This window comes from Loxodonta africana, chromosome 7, assembly GCF_030014295.1.
Source record: "Loxodonta africana isolate mLoxAfr1 chromosome 7, mLoxAfr1.hap2, whole genome shotgun sequence".
Taxonomy (NCBI): Eukaryota; Metazoa; Chordata; class Mammalia; order Proboscidea; family Elephantidae; genus Loxodonta; species Loxodonta africana.
In genome coordinates, this window is record NC_087348.1 from 24,280,900 (window position 1) to 24,306,440 (window position 25,541).

At 35.4% G+C, this 25,541-nt stretch overlaps 2 protein-coding genes across 2 annotated transcripts; both read left to right on the forward strand.

The window, feature by feature from the left end:
• The first annotated feature begins 839 nt into the window (after positions 1-839).
• LOC135232053 (olfactory receptor 8K3-like) lies at positions 840-1,805 on the forward strand. The gene has a single exon (XM_064289334.1). It carries the CDS (start codon positions 840-842, stop codon positions 1,803-1,805), a length of 966 nt encoding a protein of 321 aa, XP_064145404.1.
• A 7,670-nt stretch (positions 1,806-9,475) lies between these two features.
• LOC135232054 (olfactory receptor 8K3-like) lies at positions 9,476-10,331 on the forward strand. Its single transcript, XM_064289335.1, has 2 exons — positions 9,476-9,651; positions 9,806-10,331. The coding sequence occupies exons 1-2, from the start codon at positions 9,476-9,478 to the stop codon at positions 10,329-10,331; spliced, it is 702 nt and encodes a 233-aa protein (XP_064145405.1).
• The last annotated feature ends 15,210 nt before the right edge of the window (positions 10,332-25,541 follow it).

Below are 25,541 nucleotides of genomic sequence, written 5' to 3' on the forward strand. Positions count from 1 at the left end.
CAGTTAACAACAATAAAAAAATTTCAACTAATTACTGTCTACATCCAAAAAAGATAGATGATGATGATAGATAGATAGATAGACAGAAAGACAGACAGATAGACAAATAGTCCCAGGCACACACTATTTTATTTTCAAGTATCGTAGACACATTGAAGAACTTAATTCTCATTCATCCTTCCTAACAACCCTGCAAGAAAGTGTTGGAATATGATTTTTTTCAGGTGGGAATAAATAGGTTCATATAACACGTGTTATTAGCCCAAAGTATCTCTTTGTATATACTACAAATGGAGGTATAGCAGAGGTTGCATCTATATACATAAATCTCTAGGAATGTTTTCATGTATAAAGACAAATAATCCCAATTGTCAGCAATCATATATATGTGTGTTTATATACATGTATATACATATATATACCCAAAATCTGTCTAGTACGTTGACTGTTCCAACCTGGACCATCTACAGTCATGAGTTTTCATAATGTAATGTTTTGAAATAGAGAATGCAAAATGTTTAGATGCATTTTTTTAGGTATATGAAAAAGACAAAAGTTTTAAGAAGAGTACAGGAAATATCCATGTACCTTACATGTAAATATTTAACATATTATTCATTTTTGTTTCATCTATCAATGTATCAACCAATCTATTTAACACGTATATGTGTATACGTGTGTGCAAAATTTGTGAAAGTTGTGTATGTATTCAAATATCCTAAAATGAAAACTTTGAATTTACAGTAGACATACTGGCTTTGTATACTAAAAACCTACCGGATGATACTACATAAAAGCTATTGATGATGCTCAAGTCTCTTTTTACAGTAGGTTTCTAGATGGACAAGCATAATCTAACAGTGCTGAATGAATTCATTCTGAAGGGAATCGCAGACCGTCCAGAGTTGCAAGCTCCATTGTTCGGACTGTTCCTCATCATCTACGTGATCTCAGTGGTGGGCAACTTGGGCATCATCATCCTCACCAAGATGGACTCCAAGCTACAAAGCCCCATGTACTTTTTTCTCAGACACCTGTCTATCACTGATCTTGGTGATTCAACAACTGTGGGACCCAAAATGCTAGTCAATTTTGTGGTCAATGAAAACACAATCTCCTATTATTTTTGTGCTATACAGCTAGCTTTCTTTATTATGTTTCTAAATAGTGAATTTTTTATCCTGTCAGCAATGTCCTATGACCGCTATGTGGCCATCTGTAACCCTCTGCTCTACACAGTCATCATGTCACAGAGGAGGTGTTGGGTGTTGGTTTCAATCACCTATCTCTACAGCACATTTGTTTCTCTTCTGATCACCATGAAGATTTTTAATTTATCCTTCTGTGGCTACAGTGTCATCAGGTATTTCTACTGTGACGGTCTCCCCTTGGTATCTTTGCTCTGCTCAAACACACTTGAAATCAAGTTGATCATTCTTGCCTTAGCAGCTTTTGATTTGATTTCATCCCTCCTAATAGTTCTTGTTTCTTACATACTGATCATTGTAGCCATTCTCAGGATGAACTCAGCTGAGGGCAGGCACAAGCCTTTCTCCACCTGTGGATCCCACCTGACTGTGGTGGTAATGTTCTATGGGACTTTAATCTTCATGTACGTGCAGCCCAAATCCAGTCATTCCTTTCACACTGATAAAGTGGCTTCCATATTTTACACCTTGGTTATTCCCATGTTGAATCCCTTGATCTATAGTTTGAGGAATAAAGATGTAAAATATGCCTTACATAGGACTTTAGGACAATTATGCAATTTATTTTCTCAAAGGTTACTATACTATGATTCATAATTTATGTCATGGGCTTTAAACGTTTTTCTGTGTGCCTCCAAAGGGAATAGCAAGCACAAATGCACAGATTAGCTAAACATATATTTCTACCTTGCCTTCTACCACTCTACTAAGAGCTATAAGTAGATTAATAAACAGAACAGCAAAAAGTATTGCCTTCCTTGAGCAGGAATGATGCAGTATAAGTGTAATAATTAAGAAATTTTATAGCATCTTAGAATGTGCTAGGGGGTGATAGATTTTTAAAAAATAAAAGAAGATTAGTGAATCTATTGTGTAGGACAGTGAAATTGTAGTAGATACAGGAAGAGTTTCAAGTATCTGGTGTTTTCCTCATCTAGTAGGAAAAAAAACGTATAAAGTATGTGTTTGCGTGTTTGTGTATATGACTGCACATGCACACCTTCTGTTTTATTTCTCATTCTCTGCCCTGGGGTGGCTAATTCTGATTGGAAGAAAGCTCAGGGCAGTGGGATGATATGAAATACTCAGCCATCTGAATTTGCTCAAATGTCTGTTCTCTCAACCTTGAAATTCCTCTCTTTCATCATCGGTGCCTTTACTTTCATATGTGAACCCTTAGAACATGATTACTTTGTTACTATTTGTTATTATTGTATTGTAATAGTAACAAAATAAAGTTATTATGTTCAAGAGGATCATCTCAGTCCAAAGCAGCCCATTTTTTCTCTGTCAGTGGCTATATCAGTTAAGATAAATTTACTGAGGCCAGCCATAGAAACTTCCAGATGTTTTCATTTTTTTATTGTCTTGGATTGATATTGCTTCCTGATTGTGTGTTTTGTCTCATAAATTGCTAGCCTTATCTCTCCAGAAAACAATAATTACCGTTGTTTAGAAGTCATTTTCTAATTATATATCCTTGCATAAGAGGTCCATACAAGGAGGGATATGATATATTTCCATGTATGTAGAGACTAGAAAACACACAGGAAAAATATATTTTATGAAGAGGTAACAAAATGGAAATTTAAATTTAAAATTCACCCCCTTCCCAACCACTCCAAGTGGTTTGATTGAGAAATTATTTTAAGTGTTTAGGGGAAAAAAAATTAGCTATTTCTACACAAACTTTCCACAAAACCTAAGAGAAGGGTATATCTGCATTTTTATATGAGAATAGCTTTACCCTGATACCTAACTCAGACAAAGGCATTAAAAGAAAACAACAGAACACATGTGTGAAAAATCTAAGGGAAATTTTAAGAAATTGAGCCTGGCCATATGTAAAGGTAATAGTGCACCAAATTAGGTGTGCCCCAGGAATGCATTGTTAGTTTTACATTAAAATATCAATTAATAACATTCACCATAATTACAAATTAGAAATGGCAAACAATGTCATATAAATAGATGTAGAGAAAATAGTTTTAAAAATCCCAATAATTGTGATAAAACTTTGACCAAATTAGTATTAAAAGGGAGCTTCCTCAGACTGTGAGAGGGCACCCATGAACAACCTACAGCTACGATCATACATGGTTTGAAAGACTGAATACATTCTTAGTAAAACCAGGACCAAAACAAGTAAATTTAGTCTTTCCAAATCTATTCCACATTTTAGTGGAAGTTCTAGGAAATACAGTATGTCAATAAAAACATAAATAAATAAATAGAAAGGATCTAGGTTGAAAAAGGAGAAACTTTATTAATAGATGACTTTTTTAATGTAAAAAAATCAGACTCTACAATACATTTACAGGACTAAAAGGTTAACATTTATTGATAAATTTACTTTCAGCTTATTAGTTTTTTTTTTTTTTTAAAGGCTGTTTGGATTTTAAGTGGGTTTTCAATGACTCTATAGATACATTTAAGAATTTCATCAATATAATACCAAATGCAAAATCCGTAAGAAGTTTGACCACATGAAATATTAAAACTCCTCTTTAAAAGACATTAGTATAAAAACAAGTTATATTCTGGGATATAACATTTTCAGATAATACAACTCATAAAAGGCCTGTGTCCATAATATATACTCTCTCCCCCGCCCCCACCGGCCCGTTGCCATCAAGTTGATTCCTACTCATAGCAACCCAGTTTCAAAGAGAAGAACTGCCCCACAGGGTTTTTAAGGAGCAGCTGGTGGACTTGAACTGCCAACCATTTGGTTAGCCACCAGTTCTTTAACCACTATGTACCAGGACTTCATAATATATACAGAGAGAGGTCTCACAACTCAAAAACAAAAAGAAAAGAAACAGCCCACAAAAATTACCATAAAAATGAACATTCACTTATCCAAAGGACACATACAGTTGGTAAATTAAGCACATAAAAATGTTCAGTTCATTATTCTTCAGTGAATTTCAAGTTAAAACCCTAATGACATGTCTCTATACATCTATTAGAATATCAGCTGTTTGGTAAATGTGTGGAGGAAATGGAGCATTCATAAACTGTTAGTGGAAAATTAAAACGGTGCAAATACTTTAACAAATAATTTGAAGCATCAGCGTCTTAAAAAGATGAATACAGTATTACCATAAAATTTAGCCAGTTTACTCATATCTACCCAAGAGAAGTGACACACTTTTCCTTATAAGGAAATGTACACAAATGTCCCTAACAACTGTATCTGTAATAATCAAAAACTGGAATCAAACCGAATGCCCGTCTCCCTGAGGACGGATAAACCGCGGTCTATTCCCGGGAGTTAACACCACTCGGTAATAAACCGCTGAAATATTGTTACACGCAAACATATGGATGAAAAGCACAAATTGATAGATTGGACTTTGTCAAAATTAAAACAACCTACACTTAGACGTTTATCCCAGAGGAACGAAAACTTATGTTCATGCAAAAACCCTTACACAAATGTTCCCAGAAAGATTATTCATAATAGCTAAAAACTGGTAACAACTCAAAATGTCCTTCTGTGGGTGAATGAATGAATCCAACTTTACCAAATCCATTCATGAAATAACACTCAGCAGTAAAAAAGAACAAATTATTGATGCACACAACAGCGCGGATGGACCTCAATGGAATCACATGAAGTTAAAAAAGTCCATCACAAAAGGTTGGTGTTGTTATCTGCCACTGAGTGACCCCAACTCATGGCGACCTAATGTAAAACAGAACAAAACGTTGCCTGGATCTGTGCTGTCCTCACCCTGTAGGACAGAGTAGAACTGCCCCACAGAGTTTCACTATCACTGGAATGTGTGAATCCATTGTCGCAGCCACTATGTCAATCCGTCTCATGAAGTGCTTCCCTTGTGCTCGCTGGCCCTCTACTTCACTGAATATGATGTTCTTCTCCAAAAACTGGTCTTTCCTGATGACATGCCTGAAGAAAGAAAGTCAGACAATGTTCTGTTGGAGGTAACAAAATATATACCACTAAAGAATTTTTGTTTTATTAGGTGTCTTCGAGTCGTCTGTGACTCATAGCGGCCTATAGTACAGAGTATAAATGCCCCATAGAGTTGCCTAGGCTGTAATCTTTATGAGTGCAGATGGCCAGGTCTTTTCTCCCCGAAATGGCTTCTGGGCTCAAACAGGCAACCTTTCAGTTAGCAGTGAATGTTTGAACATTCTACCACAAAAGAGCCTCCCATTAAAGAATAACCCCCCTCCCAAAAAAAAAAAAAAAACCAACCGTTGCCCTAGAGTGGATTCCGACTCATAGCAACCCTATAGGGCAGGGTAGAACTGCCCCATAGAGTTTCCCAGAGGCGCCTGGTGGATTTGAACTGCCAACCCTTCGGTTAGCAGCTGTAGCACTTAACCATTAGGCCACCAAGGTTTCCCTATTAAAGAATAGGCAAAAAAAAAAAAAAGGCTGTATTACAAATATTTGCAATGACAAAATGTGGCAAAAAGATTTATAGCACAGTAAATACGTATTCATGGTGAAATATTACACACAAAATATCACACTTGAGCAGAGTGTGTTGATATGGTAGAACATTATGTCAAGCACAGCAGAACATGTATCAGGGTGAGAAAGATGTTTTGGAATGAGGATTGGAAACTATGAGAAACATAAAATAGTGAAATATGATGGAAAATAAAACAAACAGGAAAAAAAAAACCTCAGTAGACAGATAATGGAAATTAATTATGAAATGAGAAAGAAGGCTAACATTTCTGTTACTGAGGTCAAAAAAAAAAAAAAAAACCCTGAACAAATTAGCAATAACAGCAACAATAGCAACAGCAAACAAGTGACACCTCACATATGCACAATGCATTAATTTTATTGAGTTTAAATATTTTAAATAATGCAATAAGGAAGTGTTTAAGTACTACTTCACATTGTCATCCATTTGAAGAGACCACTGCAGAAATGGGGAATATTGATAGTTTTGTTTTATAGATACAATGTATTAATCCCGGTCCTTTGGTGGTAAAAATGGAAAGTTAGCAAGGAATAAAATGTAAGAATACATGAAATAGATAAACACAGGTGTGCATACACACTTCAGGAAGAAAAACTTGCTCACTGGTGAATATAAATTTTCCTGGACAATTAACAGACAACCCCCAGGTATTTTGTCAAGCTTTCAAATGCTTCAGGAACCAACAACAAATTGCTTGCCATCTCCTCAGGGAGAATCTCCAAGGCTGAAACAAAAGGCTTTAAATTGTTCTCACCATGCCGTGTTAAGAATCGCATGAGAGAGTCAAGACAAAGGCTTCATTACAGGTAAAAAGATAGACTGTTTCCATATTTTACCCAAATCCAGAAGGTTTCAGTGACACTTACAGGGTCCTACCTTTATTCAATGGCAAATTCATCACAAAATATCAGGATTTCAGATTCAGTTCTATGTGCATTCTCCCCTCCTTTTTTCTTCAAATATTCTCACTTTGTTTCAGAGACTAAGTGCTCGTAAGCATCTTTGAAACATTGTCATTATATGGCTCAACAAAACACTATATACTTGATATTTGAGAGCTATTTCCCAGCAACATGAACACATCAAAATATTTATTTCTAATTTATCTATTCAACAATCCTAAAAGGAAGTGGTCATTTTGAAGATGTGGATAAAGAGATTAAATATCTTATTTGATAACCTACAGTGGAGGTATAACAAAGCCTATAGAATTAGTCAGTGTTCAAACATTTCAGGAGGTAGCATATAATCAGGAACTGATAGTACTGAATGAAGAAGTCTAAGCTGCACTCAAGGCATTGGAAAAAACAAGGCTCCAGGAATTGACGAATATCGATTGAGATGTTTCAACAAACGGAGGCAGCCCCAGAAGTGCTCACTTGACTATACCAAGAAATTTGGAAGACAGCTACCTCACCAACCAACTAGAAGAGATTTGTATTTATGGCTATTGCCAAGAAAGGTGATCCAACCGAATGTGGAAATTACAAAACAATATCATTACTATCATATGCAAGCAAAATTTTGCTGAAGATCATTCAAAAATGGCTGAACTGCCAGAAATTCAGACTGGATTCAGAAGAGGATGTGGAACCAAGGATATCATTGCTGATGTCTGGTTGAAAGCAGAGAATACCAGAAGGATGTTTACCTGTGTTTAATTGACAATGCAAAGGCATTCGACTGTGTGGATCATATTAAAGTATGGATAACATTGCGAAGAATGGGAATTCCAGAACACTTCATTGTGCTCGTGAGAAACCTGTACATAGATTAAGAGGCAGTTGTTTGGACAGAACAAGGGGATAGTGACTGGTTTAAAGTCAGGAAAGTGTGTGTCAGGGCTGTATCCTTTTACCATACCTATTCAAACTGTATGCTGAGCAAATAATCTGAGAAGCCGAACTATATGAAAAAGAACAGGGCATCAGGATTGGAGGAAGACTCATTAACAACCTGCATTATGCAGATGACACAACCTTGCTTGCTGAAAATGAAGAGAACTTGAAGCACTTAGGAATGAAGATCAAAGACCACAGCCATCAGTATGGATTGCACCTCAGCATAAAGAAAACAAAACTCCTCACAACTGGACCAATAAGCCACATCATGATAAATGGAGAAAAGATTAAAGTTGTCAAGGATTTCATATTACTTGGATCCACAATCAACAGCCATAGAAGCAGCAGTCAAGAAATCAAAAGATGCATTGCATTGGGTAAATCTTCCGCGAAGGACCTCTTTAAAGTGTGGAAGAGCAAAGATGTCACCTTGAAGACTACGGTATGCCTGACACTAGCCATGGTATTTTCAGTTGCACCATACGCATGTGAAAGCTGGACAATAATTGACACCTTTGAATTGTGGTGTTGGCAAAGAATATTGAATATGCCACGGTCTGTCAAAAGAATGAACAAATCTGTCTTGGAGGAAGTACAACCAGAATGTTCCTTAGAAGCAAGGATGGTGAGACTGCATCTTACATACTTTGGACATGTTGTCAGAAGGGATCAGTCCCTGGAGAAGGACATCATGCTTGCTGAAGTAGAGGGTCAGCAGATAAGAGGAAGGCCCTTAATGAGATGGATTGACAAAGCGACTGTAACAATGGGCTCAAGCATAACAAGAATTGTAAGGACGGCTCAGGACCAGGCAGTGTTTCATTTTGTGGTACATAGGGTCTCTATGAGTCCGAACCGACTTGACGGCACCTAACAACAACAACAACATACCTGCATGTGTCTATCACCGGGGATATTTCCCTGTATAAAGGCAAAAAATCCCCACCAGGATCTAGTAGATTTTCCTTGTGTTCAATACCTGTCAAGTGTACTGTTTCACTCTATCTCCTGTGGCGCAAGGGCTTTCATAGGACTATGTGTTGAAGTAAGGCATATTAAACATTTCCCTATATTTTGGGAATTTTCACTTTAGCATTTCTATAATGTAATTAACATGTGTATTATGATTTTTTATCTCATTATGTAGTTGTCATTATATAAATGACATTAGTAACCATTCATATATGGAACACCTAAAATTTTTAAATTTCTTTATTTTTAATTCATCTATATACTTGTATATGTGTGTGTGTGTGTATATATATATATATATCTTTATGCATATCTAAATTTGGAGCCCTGGCGGCACAGTGGTTAAGAGCTCTATGGCTGCTAACCAAAAGGTCAGCAGTTTGAATCTAACAGTTGCTCCTTGGAAGCCCTGTGGTGCAGTTCTACTCCGTTCTGTAGGGTCGCTATAAGTTGGAATCCACTCAATGGCAACAGGTTTTTATATTTAAATGTTTATGTATAAGTATGTATGTATCTATATCAGAGTTTCTCAACTTCAGCCCTATTGACATTTTGGGCTGGAAATTTTGTCATTGTGGGGAGTTGCCCAGCACATACTAGAATGTTTAGCAACATCCCAGGCCTCTATGAGATAGTAATAGTACCCTTCTCCTAGTTGTGACATCCAAAATGTCCCAGACATTGACAAATGTTCTTTGGGAGCAAATTTTTCCCAGTTTATAACCAATTAGCTCTCTCTTTCTCTCCCTCTTTCATCTCTCCCTATCCTTCTTCCTCCACCTCTATCTCTATGTGTTGTTGTTAGGAGCTGGGGAGTCAGTTGTGGGAGATTGGTTTACCTTTAAATACTTACATTGGAAATTTGGATTTTTCTTATTTAGTATGCTGGCTTTGTATACTGAAAATCTACCAGATAATACTGCAAACGAATATTTGACTATGCTGTTGTCTCTGTCCAGAATAGGTTTCCTGACGGACCAAGATGGACAAAGACAATCTAACTGTGCTGAATGAATTCATTCTGATGGGAATCACAGACCGCACTGAGCTGCAGGCTCCATCGTTCGGGCTGTTCCTCATCATCTACGTGATCTCAGTAGTGGGCAACTTGGACATCATCATCTTCACCAAGATAGACTTCAAACTTGAAACACCCATGTATTTTTTTTCTCAGACACCTTGCTATCACTGATCTTGGTTATTCAACATCTGTGGGACCCAAAATGTTGGTAAATTTTGTTGTGGATGAGAACACAATCTCCTTTTATTTTTGTGCTACACAGCTAGCTTTCTTTATTGTGTTCATAACTAGTGAACTATTCACTCTGTCAGCAATGTCTTATGACCGCTATGTGGCCATTTGTAACCCTCTGCTCTACACAGTCATCATGTCACAAAGGGTTTGCCAGGTGCTGGTTGTAATCACCTATCTCTATAGCACATTTGTTTCTCTTCTCATCACCATAAAGATATTTAATTTATCCTTCTGTGGTTATAACGTCATCAGTCATTTCTACTGTGACATTCCCCCCTTGTTCTCTTTGCTCTGCTCAAACACACATGAAATTGAATTAATCCTTCTGGTCTTAGTAGCTTTTGATTTGATTTCGTCTCTCCTAATAGTTGTTGTTTCTTACCTGCTGGTTCTTGTAGCCATTATCAGAATGAACTCAGCTGAGGGCAGGTACAAGGCCTTCTCTACCTGTGGATCCCACCTGACAGTGCTGGTAGTGTTCTACGGGACTTTATTCTTTACATACATTCAGCCCAAGTCCAATCACTCTTTTGACACTGATACAGTGACTTCAATATTTATACTCTGGTTATTCCAATGTTGAATCCCTTGAGTTATAGCTTGAGGAACAAAGATGTAAAAGATGCCATACTTAAGACATGGGAAAAAATAAGCAATGTATTTTCTAAAGTTTGATGTAACATATGGTTCTTACAAATTACATTATGGACTTCAAACCTTGTCTGTGTTTTTTCCAATGGAAATAGTGAGCGCAAATATATTCAACATATATTCATAAATTGCCTTCTATGTGCCAGTTACTCTTCCAAGTGCTGTAAATGTAAACAAAACAGAATATTTGCCTTCCTTGAAGGGGAGAGATGGGTCACAAACATAATAATTAGGTAAAATTTATAGCATAGAAGAATATCTTGGGGTCCTATGGAACAGTGGTTAAAGTATTTGGATGCTAACCAAAAGGTCAATGATTCAAAGCCACCAGTCACTCCATGGGAGAAAGAAGTGGCAGTCGGCTTCCATAAAAATTTACTTCCTTGGAAACCCTATGAGACAGTCCTACTCAGTCCTATAGGGTTGCTATGAGATGGAATCTACTTGATGGCAGTAGGTTTAGCTTTTATCAGAATATGTTAGAAACCATGAAGTCAGGCAAAGAGAGTGGATATGCTGACTGGGAGTGGGAAAAATTACTAAGTACAAAAGTAGAGTTACAAAGATTCTGGTATTTTTTTCAAGTCTTTAATAAACTTTGCAATGTCAGCATGTGTTTTTGTGTTTGTGTGTATGTTCGTGTAAGCCCTTGTCTTCCTTTTTATTCTTCCTATTCTTCTGAGGGGTGTATTAGATCTGGACCAAGTTACAAGGAGTCTCAGTGTATGTGACGATTTAAAGTACTCAATTATCTGAATTTACTCAAATGTTCCATTCCAGACCTTGGAGATCCACTCTTTACTGGTTAAAGCCTTTACTTTTACATGGACATCTGTTAACTCAACATACCTTGCAACTTAGCAATCCACAGGGTCAGCTCTGCATCTGACTTTGTTTTAATCAACCCATTTTGCCTATATCAGAATATACATCAATTAAGATAAATTTCTTGAAGGCCACCCTAGAGTTTCCTGGTTTTACAATTCTTTCTTCACAGGTTGTTCCTATTAAATAATCATATTTTTTCCTTCATGAGTTGTTATAGTTCCTTATCTATATGACAAAAAAAATTTAAATGTTTATTCAATTATTTTTTGCTGTTTCCTTGGACAACAAGATATTCTATGGCAAATTAAATTTGCTGCCTTTTTTCACAGGTTTGGTATTCCTAAACTTTGGTCAATGTTGATTATGCACTATATTTTTATTCACCCTGTTGTGAGAAGAAAAGAGAGAGTTAATCCCATAGTTTGCAACATGCTGTATTTTCAATTTAAGTAAGATCTGTTAAGTAGCAAGGATATAGTTATCTTGCCTTATGGACAGTAGCTGCATGTTATTCCTCAAATTTTTCCATGTATTTTTTTTCCTTTAAAATTTCTAGGATTTTATTGAAGCCACTAGAGTCTAAATTATTTTCTTGATTCACAGTCATGAAATAAAATCCACTTTGAAGCCAATGAAATTTAAATAAAAATAGTTAATTAGAATCTGAGAAAAAGGTGCATGTTATATTGTCAAGTGAACATAAATATTTTTAAAGGGTGAAGTAATTTGAAGGTTAAGATGGTCATGAGCACTACCAGGTAATAATATTTGACATTTATTGAATGCTATATTATAGTCATTCTTCAGGTTTTAATTAATTTAATCATCAGAACAGCTCTGTGAGGTGAGTTCTATTAATATTTACCTTTTTAGAAGATAAAATGGGGTTTCAGAGAGGGTACATAAATTATCCAAGTTCAACTCATCAAGGATAAATAAGTGTCCATGTTCACAGAGGACTTAAGCATTACAAACAAGTTTCAACCATGCACTAGCTCCAGTTTCCATGCTCATAACCTACCTCCCCCCCAAAAAAAAAAACCAAGCCTACTGCCGTCAAGTCTATTCTGACTCATAGCGACCCTACTGGACAGAGTAGAACTGCCTCATAGAGTTTCCAAGGAGTGCCTGGCAGATTTGAACTGCTGACCTCTTGGTTAGCAGCTGTAGCACTTAACCACTGCGCCACCAGGGTTTCCATGCTCGTGACAGCTACTCTAAATTATCTCTTAATGTCAGTTTTCTGCTTCTGATGTCATTCCTGAGATGAAAAATAATAAAACTTCACTGTGATAGGTATCAGATTAAAAGAAGAGAAATAGTAGTGGAGTTTATAAAATAGTGAATACCTAGGACAGTGACTGGGAGAGAAAATAATTCAATAAAGACAATGAATTAATAAATTCATTCAGCAAGCTAACCCATTCATTTTGGATCTGTGACTTGCTCAAACCAAATAATGGAGAGCCATCATGAAATGGATCCAGGACATAGTCTGGGCAGGTTTATAATAAATATGCAATGGGGAATGTCAGGAAGTTCAGCCGCTTTTTAAAAAGTAAAGACAGAAGTAGAATTAAGAGGCTTGTCAAGATCGATGTTACTTCCTTATAAATGGAGGTCTGTGAGATTTATTCCCCATCATCTTCTGCTTTTTGGATTTTGTTGCTGTGTAAGCTCAATTTTGGGGGAATTTAATTTAAGGACAAGAGATTGGCAAATATATTGACTTTGACTTTGCTGAGCTACTGAACCAGTGAGAGCCATCGGGCCCCACTACTGAACTTGTTCTTTTTTTTTTTTTAATAGAAATTAAACTCTCTTCTTTGAGATAATGTTTGAGTGATCCATTTGTTTGTTGAGTGTTTCATTGTATGCATGGGTAAAACATTACTAGATGATACAATGGGGAGAAGCAGAAGCACCACATTCAATTGCAAAGGTTGGGGACCATGGAATTTTATGTTGTGCCATTGATATAGATTAAGATGGGAAAATATGCAATATGTTGTGCAATGCAATGATTAATGTAAACATCAAGAGCTCTCCACCATAAAAATTATACAGATCAAAAAGGGAACATACTGCACAAGGATACTCAGCAAATCAAAAATAAATAATATATATATTTATATATATATTATGTGTGTAATATATATATTATATATTATGTGTGTGTGTCTAATATATAATTTAAACTAGAGAAAGTTACCAAGAAGCAGTTCACAAAAGCCAAAATATGGTCTTCATTATAGCCTACCTGAATTTGGAGACCATCTCCAGAAGAGATTTGACTCATTGAGCACTAATAATCAAAGACCAGATGAGTTGTGGGAAGATATCAAGGACATCATACATGAAGAAAGCAAAAGGTCATTAAAAAACAGGAAAGAAAGTAAAGACCAAAATGAATGTCTTTTCAGTCACCTCATGTATATGAGAAAGATGGACAATATAAAACGGAAGAGAAGAATTGATACATATGAATTGTGGTACTGGCAACGACTATTGTATCTCCCATGGACTGCCAGAAGAACAAACTAACCAGTCTTTGAAAAAATGCAACCAGAATACTCTTTAGAAGTGAGAATGGCAAGATCGAGCTCACTTAATTTGGACACATTATCAGGAAAGATCAATGGCTAGAAAACGACATCATGCTTGGTAAAGTGGAGGGTCAGCAAAAATAAGGGAAATTCTCAGTAAGATAGATTGATACAATAACTGAATGATGGACTCAAACATACCAATGATCATGAAGGTGGCACAGGACCAGGCAACAGTTCCTTCTGCTGTACATAAGGTCACAGTGAGTCAGAGCAGAATCGATGGCAATTAACGACAATGACTTTTCCCTAGAAGGCAAGTGCCTCTTGTTAATCCAACCCTTCACCTCCTGAGAAGAGGAGCTCCCATTCTGAGAAGAGGAGCTCCCATTCCCAAGTCCTTTCCTTGACTTCCTCAGCTCCAGCTTTTCCCTATGACTTCTCATTCTGCATCTCTGACCATGACCACCACAATTACCCCTTCCACTTGGTTACAAATAACACTAAGTTTTTGACACAAGAAATACACCAAGGTATTATGAGCATTAAAAAAAAAAAAAAAAAAAAAACCTTTTTGTTTAACTCTACCAAGATATTGTTGTGTTGTTGCTAGGTGCCATCAAGTTGGTTCTGACTCATAGCGACCCTGTGCACAACAGAACAAAACACTGCCCGGTCCTACGCCATCCTTACAACCGTTGCCACGCCTGAGCTCATTGTTGTAGCCACTGTGTCAATACCCCTCACTGAGGTCTTCCTTTTTTCTGCTGAACCTGTACTTTGCCAAGTATGATGTCCTTCTCTAGGAACTGATCCCTCCTGACAAATTGTCCAAAGTATGTAAGACACAGTCTCACCATCCTTGCTTCTAAGGAGCATTCTGGTTGCAATTCTTCCAGGACAGGTTTGTTTCTTCTTTTGGCAGTCCGTGTTAGATGTCCCAATAACTTCAGATTTGTTTGTTTTGCTAATACAATACAAAGGAGAAAATTAATTATGGATCAGCCCACAAAATTTTTTTTTAATAGTTTTACTCGTTTTCCTCCTTTTTATTGTCATAATAACTATTTTCTACAATGTTTAAGGCAATTTATGCCTTATTCCCTGAAAAAATTAACAAAACTAATACTACAAACATAATAAGGATTATGCATCATGACCAAAGGAGATTTATTTTGAGAATGCAAGGCAAGTTTAACATTTAAAGATCAATAAATCCAATTTGCTATATCAACAAAATAAAGGAGGAAAAAATAAATGATCATCTACTTCATGCACAATATAGTTGACAAAACTTCCTATCCATTCATGAAACAAAAGTAAATGCTCAGGAAACTGAGAATACAAGGGAATTTTATTAAAAAATGATAACAGGTGTCTATAAAAACCTAGAGCTGACATCATACTTAACCTTGAAAAGATTAAATATATTACCCCACAAGAAAAAAAAAAAACAAGGCTAGGATGTTTGCTCTTACCACATCTATTTGACAGCATAATGGAGGTCCCACTCTGGGCAATAAGGTAAGAAAAATAAATAAAAAGACTTATTTGAAACAAAGGAATACAATCACGTCTGTCTGAAAGTGACATGATTGTTTCTGTAAGAAAAGAATCTGTGAAAGTTATTAGAACTAATAATTTATGATACCAGTGTCATAATCTGCAAAGTCAACATTCATAATCAAAATGTATTCTGCATACTACCAATCAACAATTGCAAGCTTAAATAAAAGTATAATTTACAATAAATCAAAAAACATGCAATATTTAGATATTAATTAAACAAACATTCAAGATTGGCATGATAGAAGCTACAAAACACTGATTAAAGAAATCAATGATAAACGTATGGGGAGATATATCCTGCTTATGAAACGGAACGTACAATATTTTGAAGACGTGAAACTGATCTAGAGATTGAGCAAAATTTTGAAGAAATCCCAGCAGAAGAAATAAATAAACTGATACCAAAACTTAACTGAAGGGAAAAGAAACTAGAATAGCTCAAACAATTTGCAAAAAAAAAATTTTGGAAGACTTAAAGACATACACATTATATTTCTTATTATTATTGGGTAAAAAAGAGTAAAGTGGAAGCTAACTATTAAAAACATAAAAAATAATTACCAAAGCTAAAATAGTCACAGAAGTAGAAATATAATCCAAGACTTCAAAAGAGATTGAGAAAATTGATATATTACTGACTGAGTGTTCAGTTTCATACATTAATTCTTGCCGTACCTAAGAACATAATATTTGTGAGGGTCACAGATAATAATGTATTTTATTGTTTTTATCAAAGTCTGAAGTTCTTTATTCTGTATGTGCATTTCCATTATGAATTACTAATACCCACCAACAAATAAGGCCAAAGATGAAGAAAAAGAAAGTTTTTACCAACTTCTGCTGTCTGAAATTGATTAAACATGCGGTCTAGATGCATTGATAGCTACTAGTGATCGAAATGTGGTAGTTGGAAGCAAGGAGGAAGGAACAGTAGTTGGAAAATTTGCCCTTGGTGATAGAAACAACTTGGGAGATTGTATGATAAAATTTTCCGAGACCAAAGACTTGTTCATTGCAAATAACATTTGTTTTACAACATGAATGGTGACTACACGTGTAGACCTTGACAGATGGAAAATACAGGAATCAAATAAAATACATCTGTGGAAAGGGACAAAGAAGAAGCTCAATGACATCAATCAAAACTAGGTTGGAGGCCGACTTTGGAACAGACCATCAATTGCTCATAGGTGGGTTCAAGTGAAAGCTGAAAAAAATTAGAACAGTCCATGAAAGCCAAAGTATGACTTTGAGTATATCCCAGCTGAATTGAGAGACCACCTTAAGAACAGATTTGACTAACTGAACACTAAAGACTGAGACCAGGCAAGATTTGGGATGAATCAAGGACATTATACTTGAGGAAAACAAAAGGTCATTAAAAAGATGAGAAAGAAAGAAAAGACCAAAATGAATGTTAAGAGAGACTGAAAGTTACTCTTGAAGGTCAGGTAGCTAAAGCAAATGGAAGAAATGATGAAGTAGAAGACATGAACAAAAGATTTCAAAGGGCAGCTCAGGAGGACAAAGTAAAGTATAAAAATGAAATGTGCAAAGACTTGGAGTTCAAAAACCAAAAAGGAAGATCATGCTCGGCTTTTCTCAAGCTGAAAAAACAATAAAAAAATCAAGCATCGAGTTGCAATTTTGAAGGTTTCTATTTTTTTTTATGAGCAAAATACTGAACTATGCAGAAAACATCAAAAAAAAAAAAAAAGGAAAAAATACACAGTCACTGTCCTAAAAAGAATCCATCAACATTCAGACATTTCAAGAGGTAGCACGTGATCAAGAATAGATGGTATTGAAGGAAGAAGTCAAAGTTGCACTAAAGACACTGGCCAAAAACAAGGCTCCAGGAATTGAAGAAATACGGGCTGAAATGTTTCAACAAAATAAAGGCACTTTTTTATGCCAAGAATATTGGAAGAAAGCTGCCTAGCCAACTGACGGGAAGAGATCCGTATTTTTGCACATTTCAAAGAAAGGTGATGCAACAGGATGCAGAAATTATCAAACAATATCATTAATATCACACACAAGCAAAATTTGGCTGGAGAGCATTCAAAACCAGTTGCAGCATATACAACAGCGAACTGACAGAAATTCAAGCTGGATTCAGAAGAGGACATGGAAGGCGTGATATCATTGCTGTTGTTAAGTGGATCTTGGCTGAAAACAGAGAATACTAGAAAGATGTTCACATGTGTCTTATTGACTGTGTAAAGTCATCTGACTGTGTGGATCACAACAAACCATGGATAACACTGAGAAGAAAGAGGGTTCCAGAGCATTTATTTGTGCTCATTTGGAACCTGTACATAGACCAAGAGACAGTTGTTCAAACACAGCAAGGGAATAGTGCCAGGAGTAAAGTCAAGAAAAGTGTGCATCAGGGTAAGTAACGAGGATTTGAATCACTTACTGATGAAGATCAAAGACCATAGCCTTCTGTATGGGTTGAACATGTTAAAAAGCAAAGATGTCACTTTAGGGACTAAGGTGAGCCTTACCCAAGCCATGGTGTTTTTAACTGCATATGAAAGCTGGAAAATGAAGAAGGAAGACCAAAGAAGAATTGGTACCTTTGAAATATGGCTTTGGTGAAGAATATTGAATACGCCATGGACTACCAGAAGAATGAACAAGTCCGTCTTGGAAGAAGTACAGTCAGAATGTTCATTAGGAGCAAAGATGGTGAGACTGGGCCCTACATCCTTTGGACATGATGTCGGGAGGGATCAGTCCCTGGAGAAGGACATCATGCTTGGTAAAGTAGAGGGTCAGCGGAAAAGAGGAAGACCCTCAAACAGATGGGTTCACACAGCAGCTGCAACAATGGGCTTACACATAACAAGGATTGTAAGATGACACAGGACCGGACAGTGTTTCGTTCTGTGGTGCATAGGGTCGCTATGAGTTGGAACTGACTCGATGGCATGTAACAACAACAATATCTTTACATGTGTATATCTAGGGATGTTTTCATGTATAAAGACAAATAGTTCTCGTTGTGATCAATTACATATCTATCCAGTTCTTGTCAAGTATATTGGCTTATGAGTTTTCATAAGATAATATTTTGAGGTAGAAGATTCAAAATGAATCCACATATTATTTTAGGAATATTAAAAAGACAAAAGTTTTAAGAAGAGTACAGTAATCACCCATGTACCTAACACCTAAAGGTTTATTTTATTAATTTTTGTTTCTTCTATCAATTTATCCATGAATCTAATATGTGTAGGTGCATATGTGTGTAAAATTTGTGGGAGGTAAGTATATATTCAATACTCTAAATTGGAAGGTTTGGATTTGTATTATTCACACTGGCTTTATATACTAAAAATCTACCCCATGATACTACATCAAAACTATTGGTGATGTTGATGTCTCTATCCTGAACAGGTTTCTTGATAGACCTCGAAGGACAAACACAATCTATCTAACAGTGCTGAATGAATTCATTCTGTTGGGACTCACACACCACCCTGAGCTGCAGGCTCCAGTGTTGGGGCTGTTCCTTACCATCTACATGATCTCCATGGTCAGCAACTTGGGAATCCTTATCCTCACCAAGATAAATTCTAGCCTACAAATGCCCATGCACTATTTTTACAGACACCTAGCTATCACTGATCTTGGCTGTTCAACAGCTGTGGAACCAAAATGTTAGTAACTTTTGTTGCGGATGAAAATACAATCTCCCATTATTTTTCTGCTGCACAGCTAGTTCTCTATATCATGTTCATAATTATTGAAGTTTTCATTGCATCAGCAATGTCCTATGATCACTATGTGGCCATCTGTAACCCTCTGCTCTATATAGTCATCATGTCATGAAGTTCAAATTGGGTGCTGATGGCAATCTCCTATCTAAACTGCACGTTTGTTTCTCTTCTGGTCAGCATAAAAAAAATTTAATTTATCTGTCTGTGGCTATAATGTCACCAGCCGTTTCTATTGTGATGGTCTATTTTTGTTGTCTTTGTTCTGCTCAAACACACATGAAATCAGATTGATCATTCTCATCTTAGCAACTTTTGATTTGATTTCATCCCACTGATAGTTCTTGTTTCTTACTTACTCATTATTGTAGCTATTCTCAGGAACTAGTCAGGTGAAGGCAGGCACAAGTCCAGTCATTCCTTTGACACTGATCAAGTGGCTTCCATATTTTACACCCTGGTTATCCCCACAGTGAATCCCTTGAACTATAGTATGGGGGTTAAAGAGGTGAAATATGCCGTACATAGGAATTTGGGCCAAGTATGCAATATACTTTCTCAAAGTTCACTATACCATATCATTCATATAAATTACATTATGGGCTTTAAACTTTTTTTTCTGTGTGCCTCCAAAGAAGATAGCAAGCACAAAAGCACTGATAAGTTCAGTATGTATTTCTATATGGCCTGCTACCAGTCACTCTACTAAGAGCTGTAAATAGATTAGTAAATAAAACAGTAAAATTTATTATCTTTCTTCAGCAGGAAAGATACCTTAAAGCATAATAATTAAGAAATTATATAGGCTATTAGAAGGTGGTTAGGTAGTGATAGATTAAAAAAGAAAAAAGAGTAAATATGCTGATTGGGATATGGAAACAGTAGTAGGTACAGAAAGAATTCCAATTATCTGGTATTTTCTTTACCCAGTAGGAATAAAAAATTGTAAAAAAGTATGTGTGTATGTGTGAATATGTGTGTACATTTCCCTGTGTGTGTGCATATGAGTGTGTGTGCATGTGTGTGTGTGCAAGTCCATATACCTTTTGTTTTGTGCTCCTTCTCTGCCCTGTGGTGGCTAATTCTGACTGAAAGAAGGCTCAGTGCAATGAAATGATTTGAAGTACTCAGTATTTGAATTTGCTCTAATGTTCACTTTCTGAACCTGGAAATGCCTCTCTTCATCTTCAGTCCTTTTACTTTCATACATGGGCCCTTAGAGACTGTTTACTTTGTTATTTATTATTATTGTTATTATATTTTAATAGTAATAGAAACAGTAACAAAATAAAGTTATTATATTCAACAGGACCAGCTCTGTATCTGGTTTTGTCTACATCAGACCATTTTGTCTGTATCAGTGGATATGCCAGTTAAAATAAATATATTGAGGTCAGTCATGGAAATTTCCAGGTTTTTCTTTCTTTCTTTACTGGATTGATACTACTTATTAATTGCACACTTTTATCTCATAGGTCCTTTTCCTTATCTCTCTATAAAACAGTATTTACTCTTTAGAAGTGATTTCCTAATTGTTTATGTGTCCTTGCATAAGAGATCTGTTACATGATAGGTTGTGTGCCTTGTGCTTTATTTAGCTAAATTTTCTCAAAATTGGGTGATATGAGTGTGCACTATACTTTGGCCAGGATCTATTGCTTGAATTTTGATTATTCTACTTGGAGAAGGAAAAGGAGTTCATCCCATAGTTTGGACTATGCTGTGTTTCTGGTGAACGAGGTGCAATATATGTCATTTTATATATTTGCCATGATTTCTGGACTTAGTTTTTCTATTTTCCCTCCTAATTTTCCATGCATATTTTCTTATTTTTAGTCTTTTTCAAAAAATTAGCAATGATAAAAAACAAAGTAATTTTTATATACACTAAGGTTGTCTATAAAGAAGAAATGTAATCTGAGTTTTAGAGTAGGACCATACAAGGAGGGGTATGATATAGTTCCATGTATATAGAGACTAGAAAACACATAAGAAAAAAAAAATTAGTAAAGACAATAACAAATGGAAATTTAAATTTAAAGTACTCCCCATTCCCAGTCAGGTCCAACGGCTTGATTCGAATATTGTATTAAGTGTTTAGGGAAAAAGAATTAGCCTATTCTACACAAACTCTTCCACAAAACTGAAGAGGAGCATATATTCCCATTTTCAACATGAGAATAGCTTTACCCTGATATCAAACACAGACAAAGGCATTAAAAGAAAACAACAGGAACATATGTGAAAAATCTAAATAAAAATTTAAGAAATTGAGTCTGGCAATATGTAAAGACAAAGGTCCACCAAATTAGGTGTATCCCAAGAATGCATGAATAGTTTTATATTAAAAAATCAATTAATGACATACACCATAATAAGAAATTAGGAATGACAAATAATGCCATATAAATAGGACAGAAACATTTTAAAAGTCCCAATAATTGTGATAAAACTTTAAGCAAACTAATATTAAGGTGGAACTTCCTCAAAGTGATAGAGGGCACCCATGAACAACCTACAGTTACCACCACACTGATATGAAGGACTGCATACGTTCTCAGTAAGACCAGGAACAGAACAAGTAAATCTACTCTTACCAAATCTACTTGACATTTTAGTGGACATTCTAGCCAACACGATAAGGCAATAAATAAGTAAATGAAATGTATCCAGATTGGAAAGGAAGAAGGGAAACTTTTTTTTTATGCTAGATGACAGGATTTTTATATAATAAATCTAATAGAAAATATGATAGAACTAGAGAATTAAAAAGTTAACAGTGTTTATTTGTAAATTTACATTCACCTTGCTTATTTAAAAAAAGAAGCCTGTTTGGATTTTAAGTGGGCTTGCATTGACTATATAGATACACTTGGAAATTTTAAAGCTTCTACTCATTGCAAGACACTTGTATAAAAACAAGTTATCTTCTGGGAGAAAATATTTTCAAATAACATATCTCATAAATGATATATAGTCATAATATACATCCCACCCAACCGACCCACGGCAAAACTCAAAACACAAAAGAAAAGAAAAGAAACAATCCACAAATATGGTCAAAACAAACAAACAAAATCCCAAAAATAATGTTTCCAATGAACATATTCAGCTGGCAAATAAGTGCATAAAAATGCTCAGCATCATTATTAATGAATTTCAAGTTAAAACATTAATGATATAACTCTATACATCTATTAGAATATCAGGTATTTGGTAACTATGTGGAAGAACCAGAGCCTTCATAAACTGCTAGTGGAAAGTTAAAAAGGTGTAAATACTTTAAAAAATAATTTGTTTTAAGCATCAGGGTCTTAAAAAGCTTAACACAGCTTTAATATAAAATTTAGCCAATTTGCTCATATTTATGCAAGAGAAATGACAGCATTTTTCCTTATAAATCCATGTATACAAGTTTCCATAACAACTTTATTTGTAATACTAAAAAAATAAATTCACCCCAATGTTCATTTACTTAAGAATAAATCAATAAACTGTAGTATATCTAAGCAAGTGAATATCACTCAATAATAAAAACTACTAAATTATTGGTACATGCAAATATATGAAAACAATAAACTGATAGATTGGACTTTGTTAAAATTAAAACAACTCACACTTAGATATTTATACCAGAGAAATGAAAACTTATGTTCATAAATAACCCTTAAACAGATGTTCATAGAGACATTATTTACGATAGCTAGAAACTGGTAACAAGCCACAATGTCCTTTTATGCATGAGTGATTAATCAAACTGTAGTAAACCCATACATAAAAAAATACTCAGCAGTAAAAAGGAACAAGTTATTGATGCACACAACAGTGTGAATGGATCTCAGTAGAATTCTGTGAAGTGAAAAAGTTCATCTGAAAAGGTTCTTCTTGTTGTAGCTGTCTTTGAGTGACTCCAACTCATGATGACATTATGTAAACCAGAAAAAAAAACATTGCCTGGCCTTGTGCTATCCTCTCAATCATTGGTATGTTTGAGTCCACTGCTGTAGCAACTGTGTTAATCCATCTCACAGAGGGCTTTCCTCATTCTCATTGGCCTTATATTTTATCAAATACGTTGTTCTCCTCCAGCAACTAGTCTCTCCTGATGATATGCCCAAAGCATGAAATTTGAACAGTGTTCTGTTGGAGACAAAAAAAGATCTCCCATTAAAAATTTTTGCTTTGTCAAACTTTAACAGAATACAAAAATTGAAATATTACAAAGCATCTTCTTTATGGATCATAAGGCATAAAAGTAGAAATCAATAACAGGAAAAGCAGGGAAAAGAAATCAAACACTTGGAAACTGAACACCATGCTCAAAAATGAATGGCTTATACAAGAAATTAAGGATGGAATAAAGAAATCCACAGAATTCAATGAGAACAAAACATTTCCTATCAAAACCTTTGGGACACAGCTAAAGCAGTGCTCAGAGGTCAATTTATAGCAATAAATGCACACATCCAAAAAGAAGAAAGGGCCAAAATCGAAGAATTATCCCTACAACTTGAACAAATAGAAAGAGAGCAACAAAAGAAACCCTCAGAAACCAAAAGAAAACAAATAATAAAAATTAGAGCAGAATTAAATAAAATAGAGAACAGAAAACAATTGAGAGTTAACAAGACTAAAAGCTGATTTAAAAAAAAAAATTAACAAAATTGATAAACCATTGGCCAAACTGACAAATGAAAAACAGGAGCAGAAACAAATAACCTGAATAAGAAATTAGATGGCTGATATCACAACAGACCCAACTGAAATTAAAAGAATCATATCAGTTTACTAAGAAAAATTGTACTCTAACAAATTTGAAAACCAAGAAGAAATGGATGAATTTCTAGAAACACACTACCTACCTAAACTAACACAAACAGAGGTAGAACAACTGAATAAAACCATGACAAAAGAAGAGATTGAAAAGGTAATTAAAAAACTCACAACAACAACAAAAAAGACTTGACCCTAACGGCTTCACTGGAGAGTTTTACCAAACTTTCAGTGAAGAGTTAACACCACTACTACTAAATGTATTTCAGAGCATAAAAATGGATGGAATACTCCCAAACTCATTCTATGAAGCCAGTGTACCCCTGATACGAAAAACAGGTACAGACACCACAGAAAAAGAAAATTACACACGTATATCCCTCATGAACTTAGATGCAAAAATCCTTAACAAAATTCTACCCAAAAGAATTTAACAACATATTAAAAAAAAAAAAAAAAAAAAAAAAAACTTCACCATGATGAAATGGGATTCATACTAGAATTGCAGGGATGGTTTTACATTAGAAAAACAATCAATGTAATCCATCATATAAATAAAACAAAAGACAAAAAGTACATGATCTTCTCAATTGAAACAGCAAAGGCATTTAACAAAGTCCAACACCCATTCATGTTAAAAACTCTCAGCAAAATTAGAAGGAAATTCCTCAACATAATAAAGGGCATTTATACAAAGCCAACAGCCAACATTATCCTAAATAGAGTCTGAAAGCGTTCCCCTTGACACTGGGAACCAGACAAGGATGCCGTTTATCACCACTAGTATTCAACGTTGTGCTGGAGGACTTAGCCAGAGCAATTAGGCTAGATAAAGAAATAAAGAACATCCAGATTAGTAATGAAGAAGTCAAAATATCTCTCTTTGCACGTGACATGATCTTATACATGGAAAACCCTAAAGAGTCCTCAAGAAAACTAGTGAAACTAATAGAAGAGTTCAGCAGAGTATCAGGATACAAAATAAACATACAAAAATCAGTTGGATTCCTCTACAGCAACAAAAAGAACATTAAAGAGGAAATCACCAAATCAATACCATTTACAGTAGCCCCCAAGAAGAAAAATACTTAGGAAAAAAATTTAACCAGAGCCATAAAACACTTATACAAAGAAAACTACAAAACACTACTGCAAAAAACCAAAAGAGACCTACATAAGAGGAAAAACACACTTTGCTAGTGGATAGGAAGACACAACGTTGTAAAAATGTCTGTTCTACCAAAAGCAATCTATAGATACAATGCAATTCTGATCCAAAACCCAACGACATTTTTGAAAAGATGGAGAAACAAATCACCAACTTCATATGGAAGGGAAAGAGGCCCCGGTTAAATAAGGCGTTACTGAAAAAGAAGAATAAAGTGGGAGGCCTTACTTTACCTGATTTTAGAAGCTATTACACCGCCACAGTAGTCAAAACAGCCTGGTACTGGTACCAGGGCCAATGGAACAGAATGGAGAATGCAGACATAAATCCATCCACATATGAGCAGTTGATATTTGATAAAGACCCCAAAAAAGTCAAATGGGGGAAAAGACAGCCTTTTTAACAAATGGTGCTGGCATAACTGGATACCCATCTGCAAAAAAATGAAACAAGACCCATACCTCACACCATGTACAAAAACTAACTCAAAATGGGTCAAAGACCTAAATATAAAATCTAAAACCATAAAG

Coding starts and splice junctions, on each gene's coding strand:
- LOC135232053 (XM_064289334.1), top strand. CDS start 840: ATGGACAAGCATAATCTAACAGTGCTGAATGAATTCATTCTGAAGGGA.
- LOC135232054 (XM_064289335.1), top strand. CDS start 9,476: ATGGACAAAGACAATCTAACTGTGCTGAATGAATTCATTCTGATGGGA. Junction 9,652..9,805: donor TTCAAACTTGAAACACCCAT/GTATTTTTTTTC, acceptor GTTCATAACTAG/TGAACTATTCACTCTGTCAG.